General features: G+C 39.8%; 3 protein-coding genes across 3 annotated transcripts in view; all 3 read left to right on the top strand.

The window, feature by feature from the left end:
- LOC145496193 (uncharacterized) overlaps positions 1-16,801 on the top strand; it is a 39,530-nt gene that overhangs the window by 9,531 nt on the left and 13,198 nt on the right. The window lies entirely within an intron of this gene.
- On the top strand, positions 634-7,472 carry LOC145495603 (uncharacterized). The gene is made up of 3 exons (XM_081475233.1): positions 634-697; positions 1,261-1,800; positions 6,003-7,472. Exons 1-3 carry the CDS (start codon positions 634-636, stop codon positions 6,347-6,349), a joined length of 951 nt encoding a protein of 316 aa, XP_081331359.1. The 3' UTR covers positions 6,350-7,472.
- Positions 11,876-12,818, top strand: LOC145496255 (uncharacterized). The gene is made up of 2 exons (XM_081475952.1): positions 11,876-12,441; positions 12,535-12,818. The coding sequence occupies exons 1-2, from the start codon at positions 12,165-12,167 to the stop codon at positions 12,699-12,701; spliced, it is 444 nt and encodes a 147-aa protein (XP_081332078.1). The 5' UTR covers positions 11,876-12,164; the 3' UTR covers positions 12,702-12,818.

Raw genomic sequence — 16,801 nt, 5'->3', positions numbered from 1 at the left:
GGCAACTTCATAATTTCCATAGCAAACGCCACAACAAAAGTCACTTACTTCAAGTTGGCGACTCACTGCGGCCAGTGTAAATCTTCCAGGCAGAAACTTGCAGCAAAAGTTGTGAAGACTGAACCGAACTGATCTAATCTTTTCGATAGCTCAACGAATCAACCACTTTTTTCCGCTGTGTTTTCTGTTTTGCAATTACTCTAAACACACAGTTCTCAAGTTCGTCACCTGATTTTAATCATGTAACTTTTCTTGCTCGGCTGCACAACATCTCGACGCGCGAATTAACTTGAGCAGTTCTGTAGTCGTCGGGTATTTCGTCTCCTTTCTTTAGTCCTCGTTAGCTTTGCTTCACGGCATTGTTCCGTATTGTTTCATCCCCTTTCTCTAGTCCTTGACTCGCTATAATTCACGGCATTGTTCAGTATTGTTTCGCCTCCTTCCCCAGCGCTGGCCCGCTCTCTTTCACGACCTTCTTCGCTACTTCTTTGCCTGTAAATTCTTGCTTTCTGTTTCTGTTTTATACTTCAGTGCAACTCCATCTTAAAAACGTTAGATCAACCTCCGCTATCATTTGTTGACCTGACAAATACAAATTAGTTTTCTTTTCTTTAAAAATCCCGCCATAAAAAGATGGCATTCCTCGGTTCCCCAGTTTGCGTTACCGCGAAGCTCTTCTGCCCCTTCCCCAGAGTCTGTACGGACGGCGTTCGTTCGCTCGCTCGTACGGTGACGTCATAACCAAATTTTCTCGGCTTGATAAGTTTACCAAAATTTCTAAGGAATGGGGCTCTGTTCGCGCGCCTTCGGCGCGCGGGAGCTCCGCTATAACTGCAATAAAACAAGTAAGCTATCCATGTTGTTGCGAAACGCCCTTTTGATACTAATTTTAGAGTTGTGGATATTTATCTATCTTTTTAGATTTAGAAAATATGTTTTATCGTTTTTTAAACTGAAAACTAAGGCGTTTTGACATGAATAATATTATTTAAGCGTTCGTTGTTTCTCGTGTCTGTCTTTTCTCGAGGATAACAATGGTATGGAATTTCCCTTGGAATTATTTTGTATGAGACACCTTACTCCTCCATAGCGCCTGATTCTTTCATCCACGAGGTTAAAGTTCTGCTGAGGTGATCATTCTTAGCTTTAAACTGTTATTTACTGTGCCAGCGAGGACAACCATATGCTTACCCTTTGAGCAGTTTTAGTAACGGTTAAAGTTTGGAACAAATTTAGTGTACTTTCTGTTGAATTACTCAGCTTTCAACTCTGCTGTTTTTACAAATCTCAATGCCAGTGGAAGATATGGTCCGACATCGCTTGGCAGTTACTACACAGGTCAGGATCATGACGGTCAAGTTACACTGTCCAGCGGTATTCAGCTGTGGACTGTGCCATACACTGGTGATTATCGAATAGAAGCAGTAGGAGCGGCAGGGGGGTATGGAACATATGCGAACAAAGGTAACAACGGTAACAACGGTCAGTATAGAGGACGAGGAGCAAGAATGATTGGAACTTTCAGCCTATCGAAAGGTGAAATAGTACGTATCCTTGTTGGTCAAGAAGGAAGAATCAATTATTTTGATTATGCGTCCGGTGGTGGTGGTGGTACATTTGTAGTGAGAGGAAACAACACGCCCCTGATAATAGCTGGAGGTGGAGGAGGCATAGAACAAGCACAGTCAAGATATGCAGGATGCGATGCCAGCACGAGCACAACAGGGAATCCGGGATACAGATCATGGTCAGGAGGGAGCAATGGACATGGAGCACAGACTGCTGATAATGGTAATTCAGGTGAGGGTACATTGTGTTTGATTAAAATCTAGATCATTGGATAAAGTAATTCGAGAGTTTTCATTAGCTTGGCCATCATGGGTTATGAGCCATTATACCATGCTCTACAAATGCGGTAAGCGTACGCGTCAGCTCAAGATTAAAACGGAACTAAAAAGCATTTTGCTGAGGAAACAATGGCAGCCGGTGAAAATCGCTTCGCACCGGAGTTAAATGATAACGAATTCCTCTAACTGTTACCAAACGCAACACCAGGCAGCACGAAGAAGGCCACAAAGTATGGCATGAACATATTTCGAGGTATTAACTTGAAAACTTTATTTTGACAAGTAAAGCGCCCCTCTTAGTTTGATAACGCGAGGCACAACATTACGAGTTGCAACAATATTTGCAAATTATGACTAGTAATAGTTTTCACTAAAGCTGTCCCCGCTTTTGATTGAACACATTTAAACATTATGCATGAACTGAAAACTTTATTTCTTTTTCTGTAAACTATACCACCCATACCGTACCATAATGTTTCATAGGCAATTTATCATGAATAAGAATCAAACAAACACCTAATTAAGGAGACTAAACCAACACAACATATGCTCATTTCAGACAGTTGACATGCTTAAATGACAAATTTAACACGATATTCTTTACATAATATTTCACCAAGCATATACAGCAGAGCAGCTAACTATATCTCGCTTTAAATTAAAGGGAACAAAAATAACTTCTTGGGAAAAAAGATTGCCTTCATGGAAAATAATATTTATTTTACAAAAATTCCGATCAGTAGAGCCAGGATAATTAAAACTTAGCAAAATGGGCTAAAAAAAATTGAGAGAAACAAAAAATTATGTCAAACCACTTTGCTGTTCGAATTTAACGCAGATATAAACCATTTGTCTCCTTATAAGAGCAAGCGTATCCCGAAAGCAGAACAGAAATCGAGAAAATCTGAAGTTTTTTCGAGACGTAAACAGAATTATTGCGTTACATTCAACATACAGACCTCCCATAGCCTGCAGTACAGGCGGATTAGCGGACTCTAGCACGATACACGAGCGCGCGCGAAGCGCGAGGCGAGAAAAATCCGCCTGCAGTCACACCATTGTTAATGCTCTACCGCCCCCTTGAAATGATTGGCATGAAAGAATGAGAGAGAATGCAACGAACGAACAAAATGAAGCTCTTATCCAAAGTTATTGCGCCCTACGCTAAGTAAGATTACTCATTAAAAACAGGCGATCCAAATAAATGAATTTCCAAACGTCAGACTAGAGATCCGAAGTTTATTTAGTCGCATCTGTTTGAAGTCTTTGAACACCATATGAAAGGCCGGAATTGATCAACATTACACGAGCGTGAGACAAAGGAAAAAAGTCTGATTCCCCGATATAATTTAAACCCATGACCTCCCGAACATGGAGGGTAAGGTCACTAACCACTGCTCACGATGACTTCGACAGTGCTGAACCTAGCAGTATGCAGGCCGGACGCCTGTCGCATATGAACTCAGTTAAATGACATTGCTCTCCATGAGTTCTCGTAGCTCAGTGGATAGAGCGCCTGCCCGGTGTTCGGGAGGTCATGAATTCGATACCTGTCGGCGACTCAGATTTTTACTTTGTCCGACGCTGATCCTAGCAGTATGCAGGACGCCTGTCATTTATGATCTCAGTTAAGGTAATTCCTCCGAAATAACAGTGACAATAGATTTTTGTTCAAACTTTGTCCACTGAATATTTGTCAATTTTGAAACAAAAAAGGGGGGTGCCCATGCTCATTAAGGAGCAGTGAGGCATTGAAAATGCCCCATTTTTGCATTATTTAATGCTTATTATAAGAACGCATTCCCAGTAATTGTAACATCTTTGTAAGCCCGGACTCATAAGAACACGCATTAAACTACAGTCAATACATTGTGTCGGACCACAAATAAACGTTTAAGTCTGATTCAGACAGAAAGCTAAATCCTTGATTAAAAATTTGAACCAAATTTCTTGACGTGGTTACCGACTGCAAAATAGAAAAGACCACATTGTATTTGCTATTTTTTTTATTTATTCAATTTTTAGCAATAGAAATTAGATCAGTCTTTTCTCACGCAAAGCTTATGATTAGTTGATTACAACGACTGGAAAAAAAATTGGGGTGCCCATGCTCGTTGGTGAGCTAGAGCCATTTTTCAACTGACAGAGCTCAATATCAAGGCAAATCCGTCATGTTTTCAATATGCGCGTGCACAAGCGCGCGCTAATGACGCCATAAATTATGCGCAGTAAGGATGCGCAATGCAAATGTGAGGAATGACCTTAAATGGCCTTGCTCTTCATAATTCATTCACAACGATGCGCGCAGGATTTGACCGTTACTTGATAGACATGTGACATACCATGAAGTCGAGTTAAACCGTGTTTTTTGTGCATTGTAACTTCCCGTTTGTTCTCAAAATAAAGTCGGGGAGATTTATCTATTTTGGAGGGCGTTTTTAATAAAACAATTATTCCACTCGCGCTTGTTGAATATGAGATGATTATAGCCAACTCGGTCTTACGGGTCTCATTGGCTATTTATTATCATCTCATAACTTACTTACTTATATCGAACGCGCGCTCGTGGAATTCCTTGAATATCCTTGAATTCCTTCCTTTCATTCCTTGTAACATCAGAGCTCTTTTAACAGACCTGTGTAGGAGCCCATGACCCGGAGCCTCCAACCCTTTCCCGTACCTTTTTGATTTTAGAATTTGATCTCCCGGGTCATGGGCTTCTGAGATGTGTCATTAGCTAGGCTTTACATATGATAACTCGTCTAGAAATATTCTGAGCTAATAACTTTCATGTTAAAAAATCAGAAAAAAATCAAAAATTAAATATAGAGAAACAAGAGTTGTAAAGATTTTGGAATAACACCATAGTCAAATCCAGAATCTCTCAAAAACAGAACTTTAAAGTTTTGAAAATCTGAATTTTAATAACACTTTATGCAGACATTGTTGCCACAGAAACTCCAAATTGCGTGTCTAGACAACTTACACACGGAAATTTTACTCTGATACAATTTATCACGCTTTGTCTGCTGTATTGTGAATACTTTTTAAGTAGGAAAAATCACCCATAATTAACACCCAACTTTTTTTACGGCAGCCAGAAAGGATATGAAGACCAAAAGGTAGCGAGAGTAAAAGGGTCGAGAGAAAGGAAAGGAAAAGGGCAAGAAAAAATTAGAACGGGCCATCGCAAAAAATAAAGAAATAAAAGAAAAAACAAAGAAATAATAAAAACATTGGGCCATGTATCTAATCTTCAGGAAAATCTACCGTTTAGGTAAAAAAAAATCTCTTTTTCAGCAACATTGAGGCCCATTTTGCGTCATGGGAACCAAAAAATGGATTTAACGGTTAAAAAACGACATTTGCGTGAAAATTATGCTTGTCAAAGGGTTATCAGGTTAACTCAAGCCATGTAGTCTTGCGTTTTTGTAAGGTGTTCCTCACTGGGCGACTGCTAAGGGCAAAAGGAACGTTTTATTGAAAGTAAAATTTAGGTCTTGCCTTATAATGTCACTAATTGTAGAACGAGTTGGGGCATTGGCGGCCGCACACATTCCGTTTTCCACAAGAGCTTGCCTTATTTCTGAATTGTAAGTACTAGGCTCACTTGTTATACAGTATTCTAAAAAATCAGCAACGTCGGGGGTAGAAACTGTTCGTTCCCGTGCTGTAGAAATTCGTTCAAAATATTGGGGACAGTTTGTGGCGATACAGTCCAACAACTTCTGCAATTTGTGTCTGTTTTACACCAGACGACCACAAGGCAATTACTTGTTCCCTTTTCTCAACTGAAGTAGTACGATTATGATGTATGTCAGTGAGCCATAAAAGCCACAAAATTCGGATCATCTTACACATTGAATTATTGAAACCCGCGCCAAAACAGCAGGGCAACTTTCTCGCGCGGGTTGCAACTTGCTCCACTCAAACTATAAATCAAATTATCAATGTTGCAACAGAAGTTTGCAAGGTTGCGATCAAGGAATATCCCGTTTGACTGGAAGCACCTCGCTTCCCCCAAGGCTGACCCGCAGCATTTAACTTCAAGTTAGCCTTAAAGTACCTACTGTAACAGATTGTGCCTTTTTTCAAAGGTGTGAATCCACGTTTACTTAGAATTATAATCTGATAGTGTGTTCTCTTTCTTTTCAGGTGGTGGTGGTGGCGGTTTTTACTCAAATGGAAGAAGTTCAATGCAGTTCGGTGGAAACATGGGATATGGTGGAGAAGGTGGTAAGGGCTTCCTACAGGGAGGAGTGGGTGGAAGAGCAAAAGGCAACAATGCCGTTGGCGGCTTTGGAGGCGGGGCTGGTGCTTATGGAATAGGAGGAGGAGGAGGTGCTGGTGGCGGTGGAGGGTACTCCGGTGGAAGCAGTGGAGATAATGAGTTTGATTCCTGTGGGGGAGGGGGAGGATCTTACAACGCCGGAACAAATCAGCAAAATGAATGCTGTTATAAAACAGCTGGCCATGGTCAGGTGACCATAACTTTGCTGTAGAAAATCAGCACCTCCCACACAACATATTTTAGTACAATATATACTGGTGACGTGCATCGCGTAGAATGCCTATTGTTCTCGGGACATTTACTTGCAGTCGAATAAAAATTATAGGTCTGTAATATTAGCAGCGAAGCGTAAACAGGGACGCTCTGATTGGTCAAAGATCACGTACGCTTTCCTCCGAAGGGAATACTGCCTTAGCTCATTAACTTGTCAAGGCGGGGCTAAGAAACAAAGGCCTCGAAAGTTATTCTTTATTCTATTGTTTCCGATATCGCGTATTTCAAGCTGGCTATTTCAAGCGTTGGACTTGTAATGGATATTTGCATCCGATTTTTACCCTAGGCCATTACATGTATCCGGGTTTTTCGTACCAACGTCTTTTCGTACCACCCATTTTCGAACCACCTACATACACGTTCGTACATGTTCGTACCACATAAACATACATTCCAAATAGCACAGATTTAGACTATCTGATAGTCTAAATGAGATTTTAGATGTATAGCATGGTTTTGGTGTGATTTCTTTACGTAAAGGATATCACAGAAGAAGTTCCGGAGAATAATTATCCACGGAATAACACTCTTATCTTCACGCGAGCGAATTATTCTGTGACAAAAACTTCGAAGATTGTTGTCACACAATAACTCGTTCGCCTCTTCGAAATTTTTCAGTAATTGGCGATGTTTCCCTTACTTTATTCGCCTTGAAATCCCCTAAAACTTTGCAAGGAATAAAAAGAATTGTTTCTTTGCTAAAGATCTGGTCTTGAAAGCCGAGCTTCTCAAAAATATCTGACTGATGACACCAGTCTTCACGCTGTTGTTGTCACATAATAACTCGCTGGCCTCTTTGAAGTTTTTCAGTAATTGGCGATGTTTACCTTACTTTATTCGCCTTGAAATCCCCTAAAACTTTGCAAAGAATAAAAAAAAATTGTTTCTTTGCTAAAGATCTGGTCTTGAAAGCCGAGTTTCTCAAAAAAATCTGACCGATTGACACGAGTCTTCACGCTGTTGTTGACAATAACTTGCTCGCCTCTTTGAAGTTTTTCAGTAATTGGCGATGTTTACCTTACTTTATTCGCCTTGAAATCCCCTAAAACTTTGCTAGGAATAAAAATAATTGTTTCTTTGCTAAAGATCTGGGCTCGAAAGCCGAGTTTCTCAAAAAAATCTGACCGATTGACACGAGTCTTCACGCTGTTGTTGTCACACAATAACTCACTGGCCTCCTTGAAGTTTTGATCTGGTAGGGAAAAATTGATTTTCTTTTCTTATTTTCTGAATCGTTTCTTTTTTTCTTTTCTTTTCTTTTTTTTTTTTTCTTTTCATTTTTTTTTTTTTTTTTCATCTATGTCTAATTCACCCAAACTGAGACGATTCGTCTGAGGTACTTGACGATTCGACTCGATTCGCACGAGGTCAATCCGCACCACCGGAAGTCAAGCCCAGTGAAATATTGATACATGAACCTTCCTCGTTCTTAAAACGTGACAACAAACTTCAGTCGATTCGCCTGAGGTACTTAACGACTCGACTCGATTCGCACGAAGTCGATACGCACCACGTGACACTAAGACCCATGACAAAATGATCACAAGAACCTTCCTCGTTCTTAAAACGTGACAACAAACTGAGAGTCGATTCGTGTGAGGTACTTCACGATTCGAGACGTCTCCTGCAAAGTCGAATCGTCTGAACGGAAGTCGACTCGCGGTAGGCAATAACTGGGGTGTCAAATTGTTAACGATTCGACTCGATTCGCACGTTTCGTCGCAAATCGTCTCCTGCAAAGTCGAATCGTCTGAACGGAAGTCGATCGCGGTGGACAATAACAGGGGTGTCAAATGGTTAACGATTCGATTCGATTCGCACGACTCGTCACGATGTCGAATCGTCTCGCGAAAGAAAATAACAAAATGGAAGGAGGGCGTATTTTCGTGTTGTTCGCCTATAGTAAAATATTCATATTGAACCAAGCGTATCTAATGGAACGTTCGGTAATCGAACCCAATCGAACGACTGATGTTCCATTGGGTTCGGTAATCGAACATAATCGAACTCACACTAAAATTTGGTCAATCGAACAAAATTGTTCGGTAATCGAACCCAATCGAACGACTGTGTGTCACGTACAGTGCATAACTAAACACTGACATTCAGTATGATACTTAAGTTTTTCTATTAATCCCATTCAATAAAGGTTGATTATGATTACTCCTGCGTGATTTACTTTAGAAATGGATTCCGCACAAAATCGAATCGGATCGAGTTCGATTGCGTTCGATTTTCTTCGATTGGTTCGATAATCGAACTCACAGCAAAATAGATGTTTGATTTTGTTCGATTGCCGAATTCAATAGAACGATTGGTGTTCAATTGAGTTCGATTGAATTTTGGTTCAATTTTGTTCGATTAGATACGCCGGGATTGAAGAATTTCGAGATCCACTCTCTTCGTTAGAGAAGCGCTCGCTGTTTTCCGGAACAGCGGCTGATAATTGACCCTAATAAGCCTTTTCCAGAACCTGATCGAACCTGAGCTCATTTTTAACCTGGAAAATATTATCTTCTGGTTAGACATTAGAAACCCGAGGGGAACTCCCATATGAAAAGGTCAGGGATGCTCGTCGAAAAACTTGAATTAAACTCCTAAAGGAGACTAATATGGGATTTCAACAGAGTGCAACAACAAAAATCAAGATGAACACTGTTTTTATTAGGAGCATTTTCTTTCTTATCAAGTCCACTGAAATACTGACTATCATAATGTAGCATATAAAAGCTAAGAGGAGACATTCTAGCCTGCAGTCTCCTATACACACAGATTATACAATTTTTGCTGAGTTATAAATAACAATCTTTACAACAGCAGGACACATATAGAGTAGAAGAACAGTATGATAACCACCATTTTAAGAACAGAATGGAAATTCAACAGGTATAAGCTGGAACAGTTAGGATAGCTTATACTTCAAATAAACATTGCAAGATTTGTATTTTATTGATCGAGACAGATTAACACATTCAACTTTTGTGTTCCTTTGTGATGGGGTCTAGTACATGTAGTTTCATTTACATTTTCAACCCACCCTGCATAGCTCAGATGCGCTAGATTTTCGACTTTCGGTCTGACGAATCGACATCAAGGGAGACGATTCTTGTCGATTCGATTGAATCGAGTTGAATCGACAACATTTTCAACCCACCCTCAAAGCCCAGATGCGCTATTTTCTAAGTCTCGAGCCAATCGAATTCCGGTATGAGGAATCGACATAAAGAGAGACGATTCGCGTCGATTCGATCGAATCGAGTCGAATCGACAACATTTTCAACCCACACTGCATAGCCTAGATGCGCTATATTTTCTAAGTCTCGCGCAAATTGACTTTCGGTATGACGAATCGACAGCAAGGGAGACGAGTCGTGTCGATTCCATCAAAGAGGGTTCTTGAATCGAGTTCCGGTTAGTCGAGTCGTCAACTGACCAGAGACGAATCGACTCTAGTTGGGTGTATTGGACAACCCCCCTTTTTTCAGGACCACATCTAACAGAATAAGGGTGAACGGTTTACCGGGGCAGGCGGGTCTGGCGTTGTGTGTACTCTTATATACAGCTGTATTTTTGCGTTTAGTCGAATATAAAGCAATACGCGTTGAGCGCTTTATTAGTCAACAAAACTATTGCTACAATAGTTCTAAAAGTCGACTGAGACGACAGGTTACACTGCCTAGAAGTTTATCAGATTAAAACCACAACACCCTTTTTTTAGAAAGGGTAATTCATTTGCACTGTAGAAGGTTTTCGTTATCTGTGCTGTTTGTTGGGTTTCTAATATTTTTATTTTATTTTATTTTATTTTTTAAGATTACCTTTGAAAAATGATCAATTTTATGCCTTACTACCACTATAGCAACAAAATCAAAATAATTGTTGAAGTGTTCCCTTTAGGAAACAGAACATTAATTTCCACAGGCGATCCAAGATCACAATGCGAGGAGTTATCTCTTTTTTTAACTTTTGAAATTTCAGCGAAACGTGTCAAGCCTATGCCATATACGGCATATACTATTGCATAACGACCGAATTTAACAACGCGAAACGTGACTCTCGCCATGCAGCATATGGAGGTGTTGTGTTACAATGGTTTGAATTTATAAAGATTTGTATGGGAACGCAACGGTTTTGCTTGAAAAGTCAATTATTCTGATATTTTGTGAATAAAATCTACTTACCCTGTTGCTGTGTTGCATTCTTTGTTGTTTGCCAGCTCCTCAGGCCGATCTAACACGATTTCGGTGAGTTATCGTTCTGTGGGTTTCCACCACTAAGACTTCTTTTAGTAGTGGAAACCCACAGAATGATAACTCACCGAAATCGCGTTAGATCGGCCTGAGGAGCTGGCAAACAACACAGATTACAACACAGCAACAGGGTAAGTAGATTTTGCGTTACCATACAAACCTTTATAAATTCAAACCGTTGTGACGCAACACCTCCATAAGCTGCATGGCGAGAGTCACGTTTCGCGTTGTCAAATACGGTCGTTATTTTATACTATATCCCGTATATGTCATAAGCTTGTCACGTTTCGCTGAACGCTCACATAAACGTAAAAAAAAGATAACTCCTTGCATTGTGAGCTTGGGTCGCCGGTGTTAATTTCTAGCTAATGAATGTAACTAGCGAAACCTAAAAGTGGTTTTTACTGTAACGCAATAAAATATTAAATTGAAAATCCTTTAGCTGAGATATTATTGGAGATGGACAAAAAAAGGCACCCCTCCAAGTTTAATGCCTGAAGATGAAAATTCATGAAAACGTTTCGCACAATTTATAGAGGCCGGTATGGAGCTTCCATATTGGAGTATAGAGATGAATGCATTTCTTTGACACACATGATCGTAGCTGTATGCATCTCCATAACTCTGAAATTCAACATGTACTAGTTTCCGAACGAAGCTAGGCTGTTCCAGGCTATTTGCAATTAACATAACACATAAAGACCCGCCAAGATGACAAGCATCTTTTTGTTCTTTCTGGAACGATAAAGTTGAATGAAAATATGCCATTACCGCAACATTTTACGCAAACAAATATAACAAGCTGTGTGTTTCTCTCGTTCTTAAAGCGTTTTTTGTTGACGGAGTATCGTAAAGCGGGTTATGGGGAAGTGAGCAAAATGATATGAAATTAACCCAGCACCAACAAAACATAACATAACATAAACGTTTCCTGTTGACTGAGTATCTGTTCTACATTCTGCAAGCGTGCTACCTATTCAAAACGATCTAAAACGCACACAGCGATATGTTTAAGCGTACGGGTCTATGGGAAGATAAAGCGGGAGGAAAATATTCCATTCCACAAACATGCGGCGTAGTAACCTCGTTCTAAAACTCTCCTAATCTTCTCTCCAAGCGAGCCTCGGGAAGTCACGACCGATATCAGATTAATGAAACACAAAAATGGGTAACAAGCTGCAATGTTTCGTTCTCAAAGCGTTTGTTCTATTCGCCTTTATCGCACAGCAGCCATCTTGGATTGACGTCATGTACTTTTGACATCAATGCGAGGCCACGCGTGTAAAGTCAACTTCCGGCGATCGAGGAGACAAGGCGATCATCTGCAATCATGCCCAACGGCGATCACTGTTGCGTGCCGCAATGTAAAAATAATCGCGCTAAAAATATTCCAAATCATACCTTTCACCAATTTCCCAGTGATGAAGCCATTCGAAAGCAGTGGGTTGTCAAAATACGGCGAGACGTGGGCAAAAGTGTCCAGGTAAGTTGGTTGGGTTATCGATGTCATTGTTGCGCACATGTATTTACATTAATTATTATGATCTGGTCCATCTACAGATAACAAACAGCACAAGAGTATGTTCTGTACACTTTAAGGAACCGGATTTTCAGACAACTTTAACAGGGAAGCGTGTTCTGGAGAAGCATGCAGTTCCAAGTATCTTTTGCTGGTCAAGATCACCCAGGAAAAGAAAATCTCCCACAAAGCGAGAACCACCGCGTGCACGAGTGCGATTGTTTGATGTAAGCGTGCCATCGTCCCCTGTCACTGTGACAGGTACATATTGTTGTCGATATTTCTTTAAACATTCCTTGGTTAAAATCGTAAAATAATCAGAAGTATTTTTATGTTTTTCATTTTAATCCATAGCATCAACTTTCGGCCAAGCTTCTGGTGAGGAAAGTTCTATGGAGGTCCAACCGGAACTGTCATCCTCTCCTGTTGTTGTGGACTTCCCGGAGCCAATATACACTGTCACTGTCACACGTAAATATTGTTGTCGGTATGTCCACCAGATTGCAGTACCAAAACTCTGAAGAAATCAAAGTACTCGCTGACTCAGCCATGATGTTTCAACACGCGTGGCCTCGCTTTCATGCGAAAAATGGTGACGTTGCATCCAACATGGCGGACTGTGATTAAGGCGAATGCAGATTAAAATGAATATCGTAAGCATACGTTGGACAAGTATTTCCCAGCCTGCGTCACAGACGCAACTTAGCGCGCGTTACTTCTGGGTAAATTTCCGTCTGCGACTTAGGCTAGAATTACGAGGCGCAAGGTTTGCGAAAGGTTACGAAAGCACAATGATATGAGATTAACGTAACACCACAAGAAATAACAAATGGCAATGTTTCGTTCTAAAAGCGTTTCTTCTAATAAAAAAAACCCTTCAAGGAAATTTTTGGTCAATACATCGATGCTTTTTTTTTTTTTTAACAAAAAACAATAACACAACCCGCAATCGTATCGATAACCTTTCCTTAGTTTACTTAGCGTTAAAATCCTCGCTCTAGAGCAACCAAAGAAAACCACGTGTTTGCGTCGAAAAACTTTTTTCAATTAAGTGAATTTCTACTATTGGAGGCAACCTCGACGTATAATTCACTTTAATAACTTAAACATAGTTGACTATGGTTGTAACAGGAGTGGCCACTGAAAATAAAATCTGTCCGTAGGCCGCCGGTTGAATATAAAATAACATTAATCCATAATTTTCTAATAACAGTATGAGCATTGCCATTGGCTATTCCGAGGATTAACAACGAAATAAAAGTTAGATTAACCATTATTGTGTGTTTTATTCTTTTTGTTCACTAATCACACTTCGAAAAGCAGTGTTTTGCCTTTAACGACTTTGTTAATTATCAAAGAACTCTTTCATTGAATAACGGTTGCTTGTTGTTACCATGGAGGAGATCAATAAACGACCCATGGTACACGGATGGGATTCATTGTCTTTACGAATATCACACTTCGTTATTGTTTTTCCTATTGAAGACAATTTATTCATACTGATCTAGTGTATGCGTTGTATTTCCTACAACGTAACTGCTATTTCAAAGGACAAAATCTGCTCTCTCTGTGATGGCTTCCAATTACGCCTCCGGTAGCATCAATCTAAAAGAACAACTTCATAAATGCTGGGAGACCGATTTTGACTGGACCTTGCTTCCAGATAACGTCACTAGGGTGAGAAAAAAATACTCAAAGTAACGCAAGCAATACATTTCTGTGCTACAGTATTCGATTGGAATCACACCACGAACGAAGCTATTCAAATTGAATAAGTCTAAAAAAAGACCAGAGTTAAAAATGGTTATTATTAACCGTTTGTGTCTTCTTTCCTAGGGTTTCCAAGCCGTTGGCCGCTTGCTCAGTGTTGCGCCGCTGACAATTTTGACCGGTGTTGAAGCACTTCTATCATTTGCCATTGCCCACGCGGAAATAAAAGTCCCGGAAACCCATTGGTGCGAGCCTAGCTGGAACTCTTTTCTCCTCATAATATTTTACAAACTCAGACAAAGAACCATGCATTTATAATGTGGTATTAAGTATGTCAACAAACAAGGACGGATGAACCCGCCGTTGATATACGCACTCTGACGACGCTGTAATAAAATATTAGGATAGGGGCGCTCATTACAATGAGGGCGCTTATTGGAATAGAAAGACCTGTATAGCTTGGGGGTTGAAGCATTTTCTATTTAGGTTTTATTATCTAACCTTCATTCTTTATGTTTTTGACTCTTTTTCTAAGTTTATCACCAAATTCAGATTTCAAACGTGTGTCAAGGGACTGTTTGTTGAACGTTTTGATCCACTAACTGTGTCATATGCAGTACTGTCAGGTAGGAAAGAATTATCTAGCCGTTAATAAATGTTTATAAATATCATCGTTCAGAAGGCATACATACAGTGATACACGTCCCCCGCTGAAGGTATAATAAATTGTAATAATCTTAAAAGGAAGCTATTGAAAGCAGAAAATCCGATAAAGTGGCTCTACAAACTGTAAAAACTTGGTAGCATGGAATCGTTCAAACAGTGGACGTGAGATCCGGAGGGGAGAGAGGAGGGATATACGGGTCCCTTGCCTAAACTGTTGCTTGGAGAATCCTCATAGTATGATAGTCATTATCATCATCATAAACTTTATTTGTAAAAGTCGGGGGTATTTAGCTAAGTGGCTAATTGGGAACGCTGTTCTAAATGTTAAGATATACTGTATATATGTCTATTGATACGGTAAAAAAAAAAAAAAAAAAAAAAAAAAAATTAAAAAAAAGCAACTGTCCTTAAAAAAAATTGCAAATGCAACCAAGTAGATCAATCAAGATACCACAGAAAAGAACATAAAAGAGAAAGTTATAAGTTAATTACAATCGATATATGATATAATGCTAAGATGTTACAGCGCTAAAGCTAAGACAGTGAGGTGACAGTGTGCATGCCATACATTGGCATATAATCTCGAGGAGTAATAATAATAATAACATTTATAATGCGCAAATTTCATAAAATGTTCAAATGCCTATGACAAGATTAAAAACAGAATAAAAAGGCTAAAAAGCTAAAATTAGAATTAAAAGTAAACTTACAAATACTCCTAGGACCCTTCATGCACAGTTCGCTTGGCGCTGATCGGATATATATGTTATTTGCCGGCTGGGAGGTCCTTATAGTGAAAAGCTGTGACCGAGGTCTTGAAAATGCTGCCCAGGGCCTAGGGCAGCATTTTCAAGCCCGATGTCACAGTTTTTCACTATACGGGCCGATCCTAAGCCGGCAGATAACATTTTTATTTTTTTTCCTGCGGTAAATTGGCTTACAAGTTCGTTTGTTTACATTGGATTGGCTTACGTCCCGTCTAAACACCATCGTAAAAAATCTAACGAGCAAACGAGCGAGTAACTCAGATACTAGACAAAGAAAGATGTATTAAAGAACAGATTTATTTCGAACTAATTTATGTTAGTAGTATATAGTTCACCAGTTAAGTTCTCCAAAACTGCCTGTGCTTCTCCGGTGTGAAATTTCATGCAAAGTTTGAGGTTGTACAACAAAAACAATTTCTATCAGTCGTTGCATGCGAATCACTCGAAATCAGACTTTTTTGCAGTAAATTGAGAGGCAAACTTCGAGGAAATTCATTAAGTGTGTTCTACAGAAATTCTCTTAACTACAGCAACATTCAGAGAGTTAAACTCGACTGCTATTGACCTTTTTTTTTTTTGCTTAAAAATTGTGCGGCGATAGAAACACAGGATTACGCGCCATTACAGCGCCGAGCTACAAACCATCAAACAAACTCTCGCCACTTAGAAATACTCAATTGAATTTGCTTACAGTGACTTTTCCTTGCCATTTTAAAGTGAATTGAGATAAACTCGGCTTTGATTAATCGTCGATGGAAGTATAAAAAGAATAAAGGTTGACGATTACCGCTAGTTCACTCACGAAAATTGACCAACACGACAGTTTCACCCACGCTGTTTCCCGCTGTTACCGTGACCGTGGTCAGAGCTAGGAAAATCCGGACCGCGTTAAGAACCAATCGGATTGCAGGATTCGTCACCGTGCCCTCATGGGAAAAAATAAGGTCTTTTACTTCCTTACGCTTTGATCACAGATGTTTGTCAAGATGATTTGACCTATTTCAAAGGCTATGGCTACAGAAAAGTCTTCCTGTGATTTGTGGAGTGGTGGCCAAGGGACCTGCGCTACACTGGGAGCTAATCTTCCAAGTATCCACAGTCAGAAAGAAAACGTGTATGTTCAGAGTCTACACGGTGGAGAACACTCTTGGTTGGGCCTGTCTAATATCAACTGTGAAGGGAGTACATTTGTGTGGAGCGACGGAACACCTTTTGACTTTCATTATTGGGCGAAACACCCGCCAAATATCTTTCACAATGAAGACTGTGCTCACACTCTTGGGTTCTTTCAAGACCACAAGTACGAATGGAACGATATCAACTGCGTCGTCTGCCACAGATTTACTTGCAAGAGAGGTAACGCTCAGATAGTTAACAAAGCGACCACATTTGTTCATGAATTATTCTCTCCTAGATCAAAATAATATAAAATGTAATAACAACAATAACAAAAAAAAAAAAAATGCCTCAGATAGTAA

The sequence above is a fragment of the Orbicella franksi genome, chromosome 8, assembly GCF_964199315.1.
Source record: "Orbicella franksi chromosome 8, jaOrbFran1.1, whole genome shotgun sequence".
NCBI classification, from domain to species: Eukaryota; Metazoa; Cnidaria; class Anthozoa; order Scleractinia; family Merulinidae; genus Orbicella; species Orbicella franksi.
This window is presented reverse-complemented; position numbering and strand designations above follow the sequence as displayed.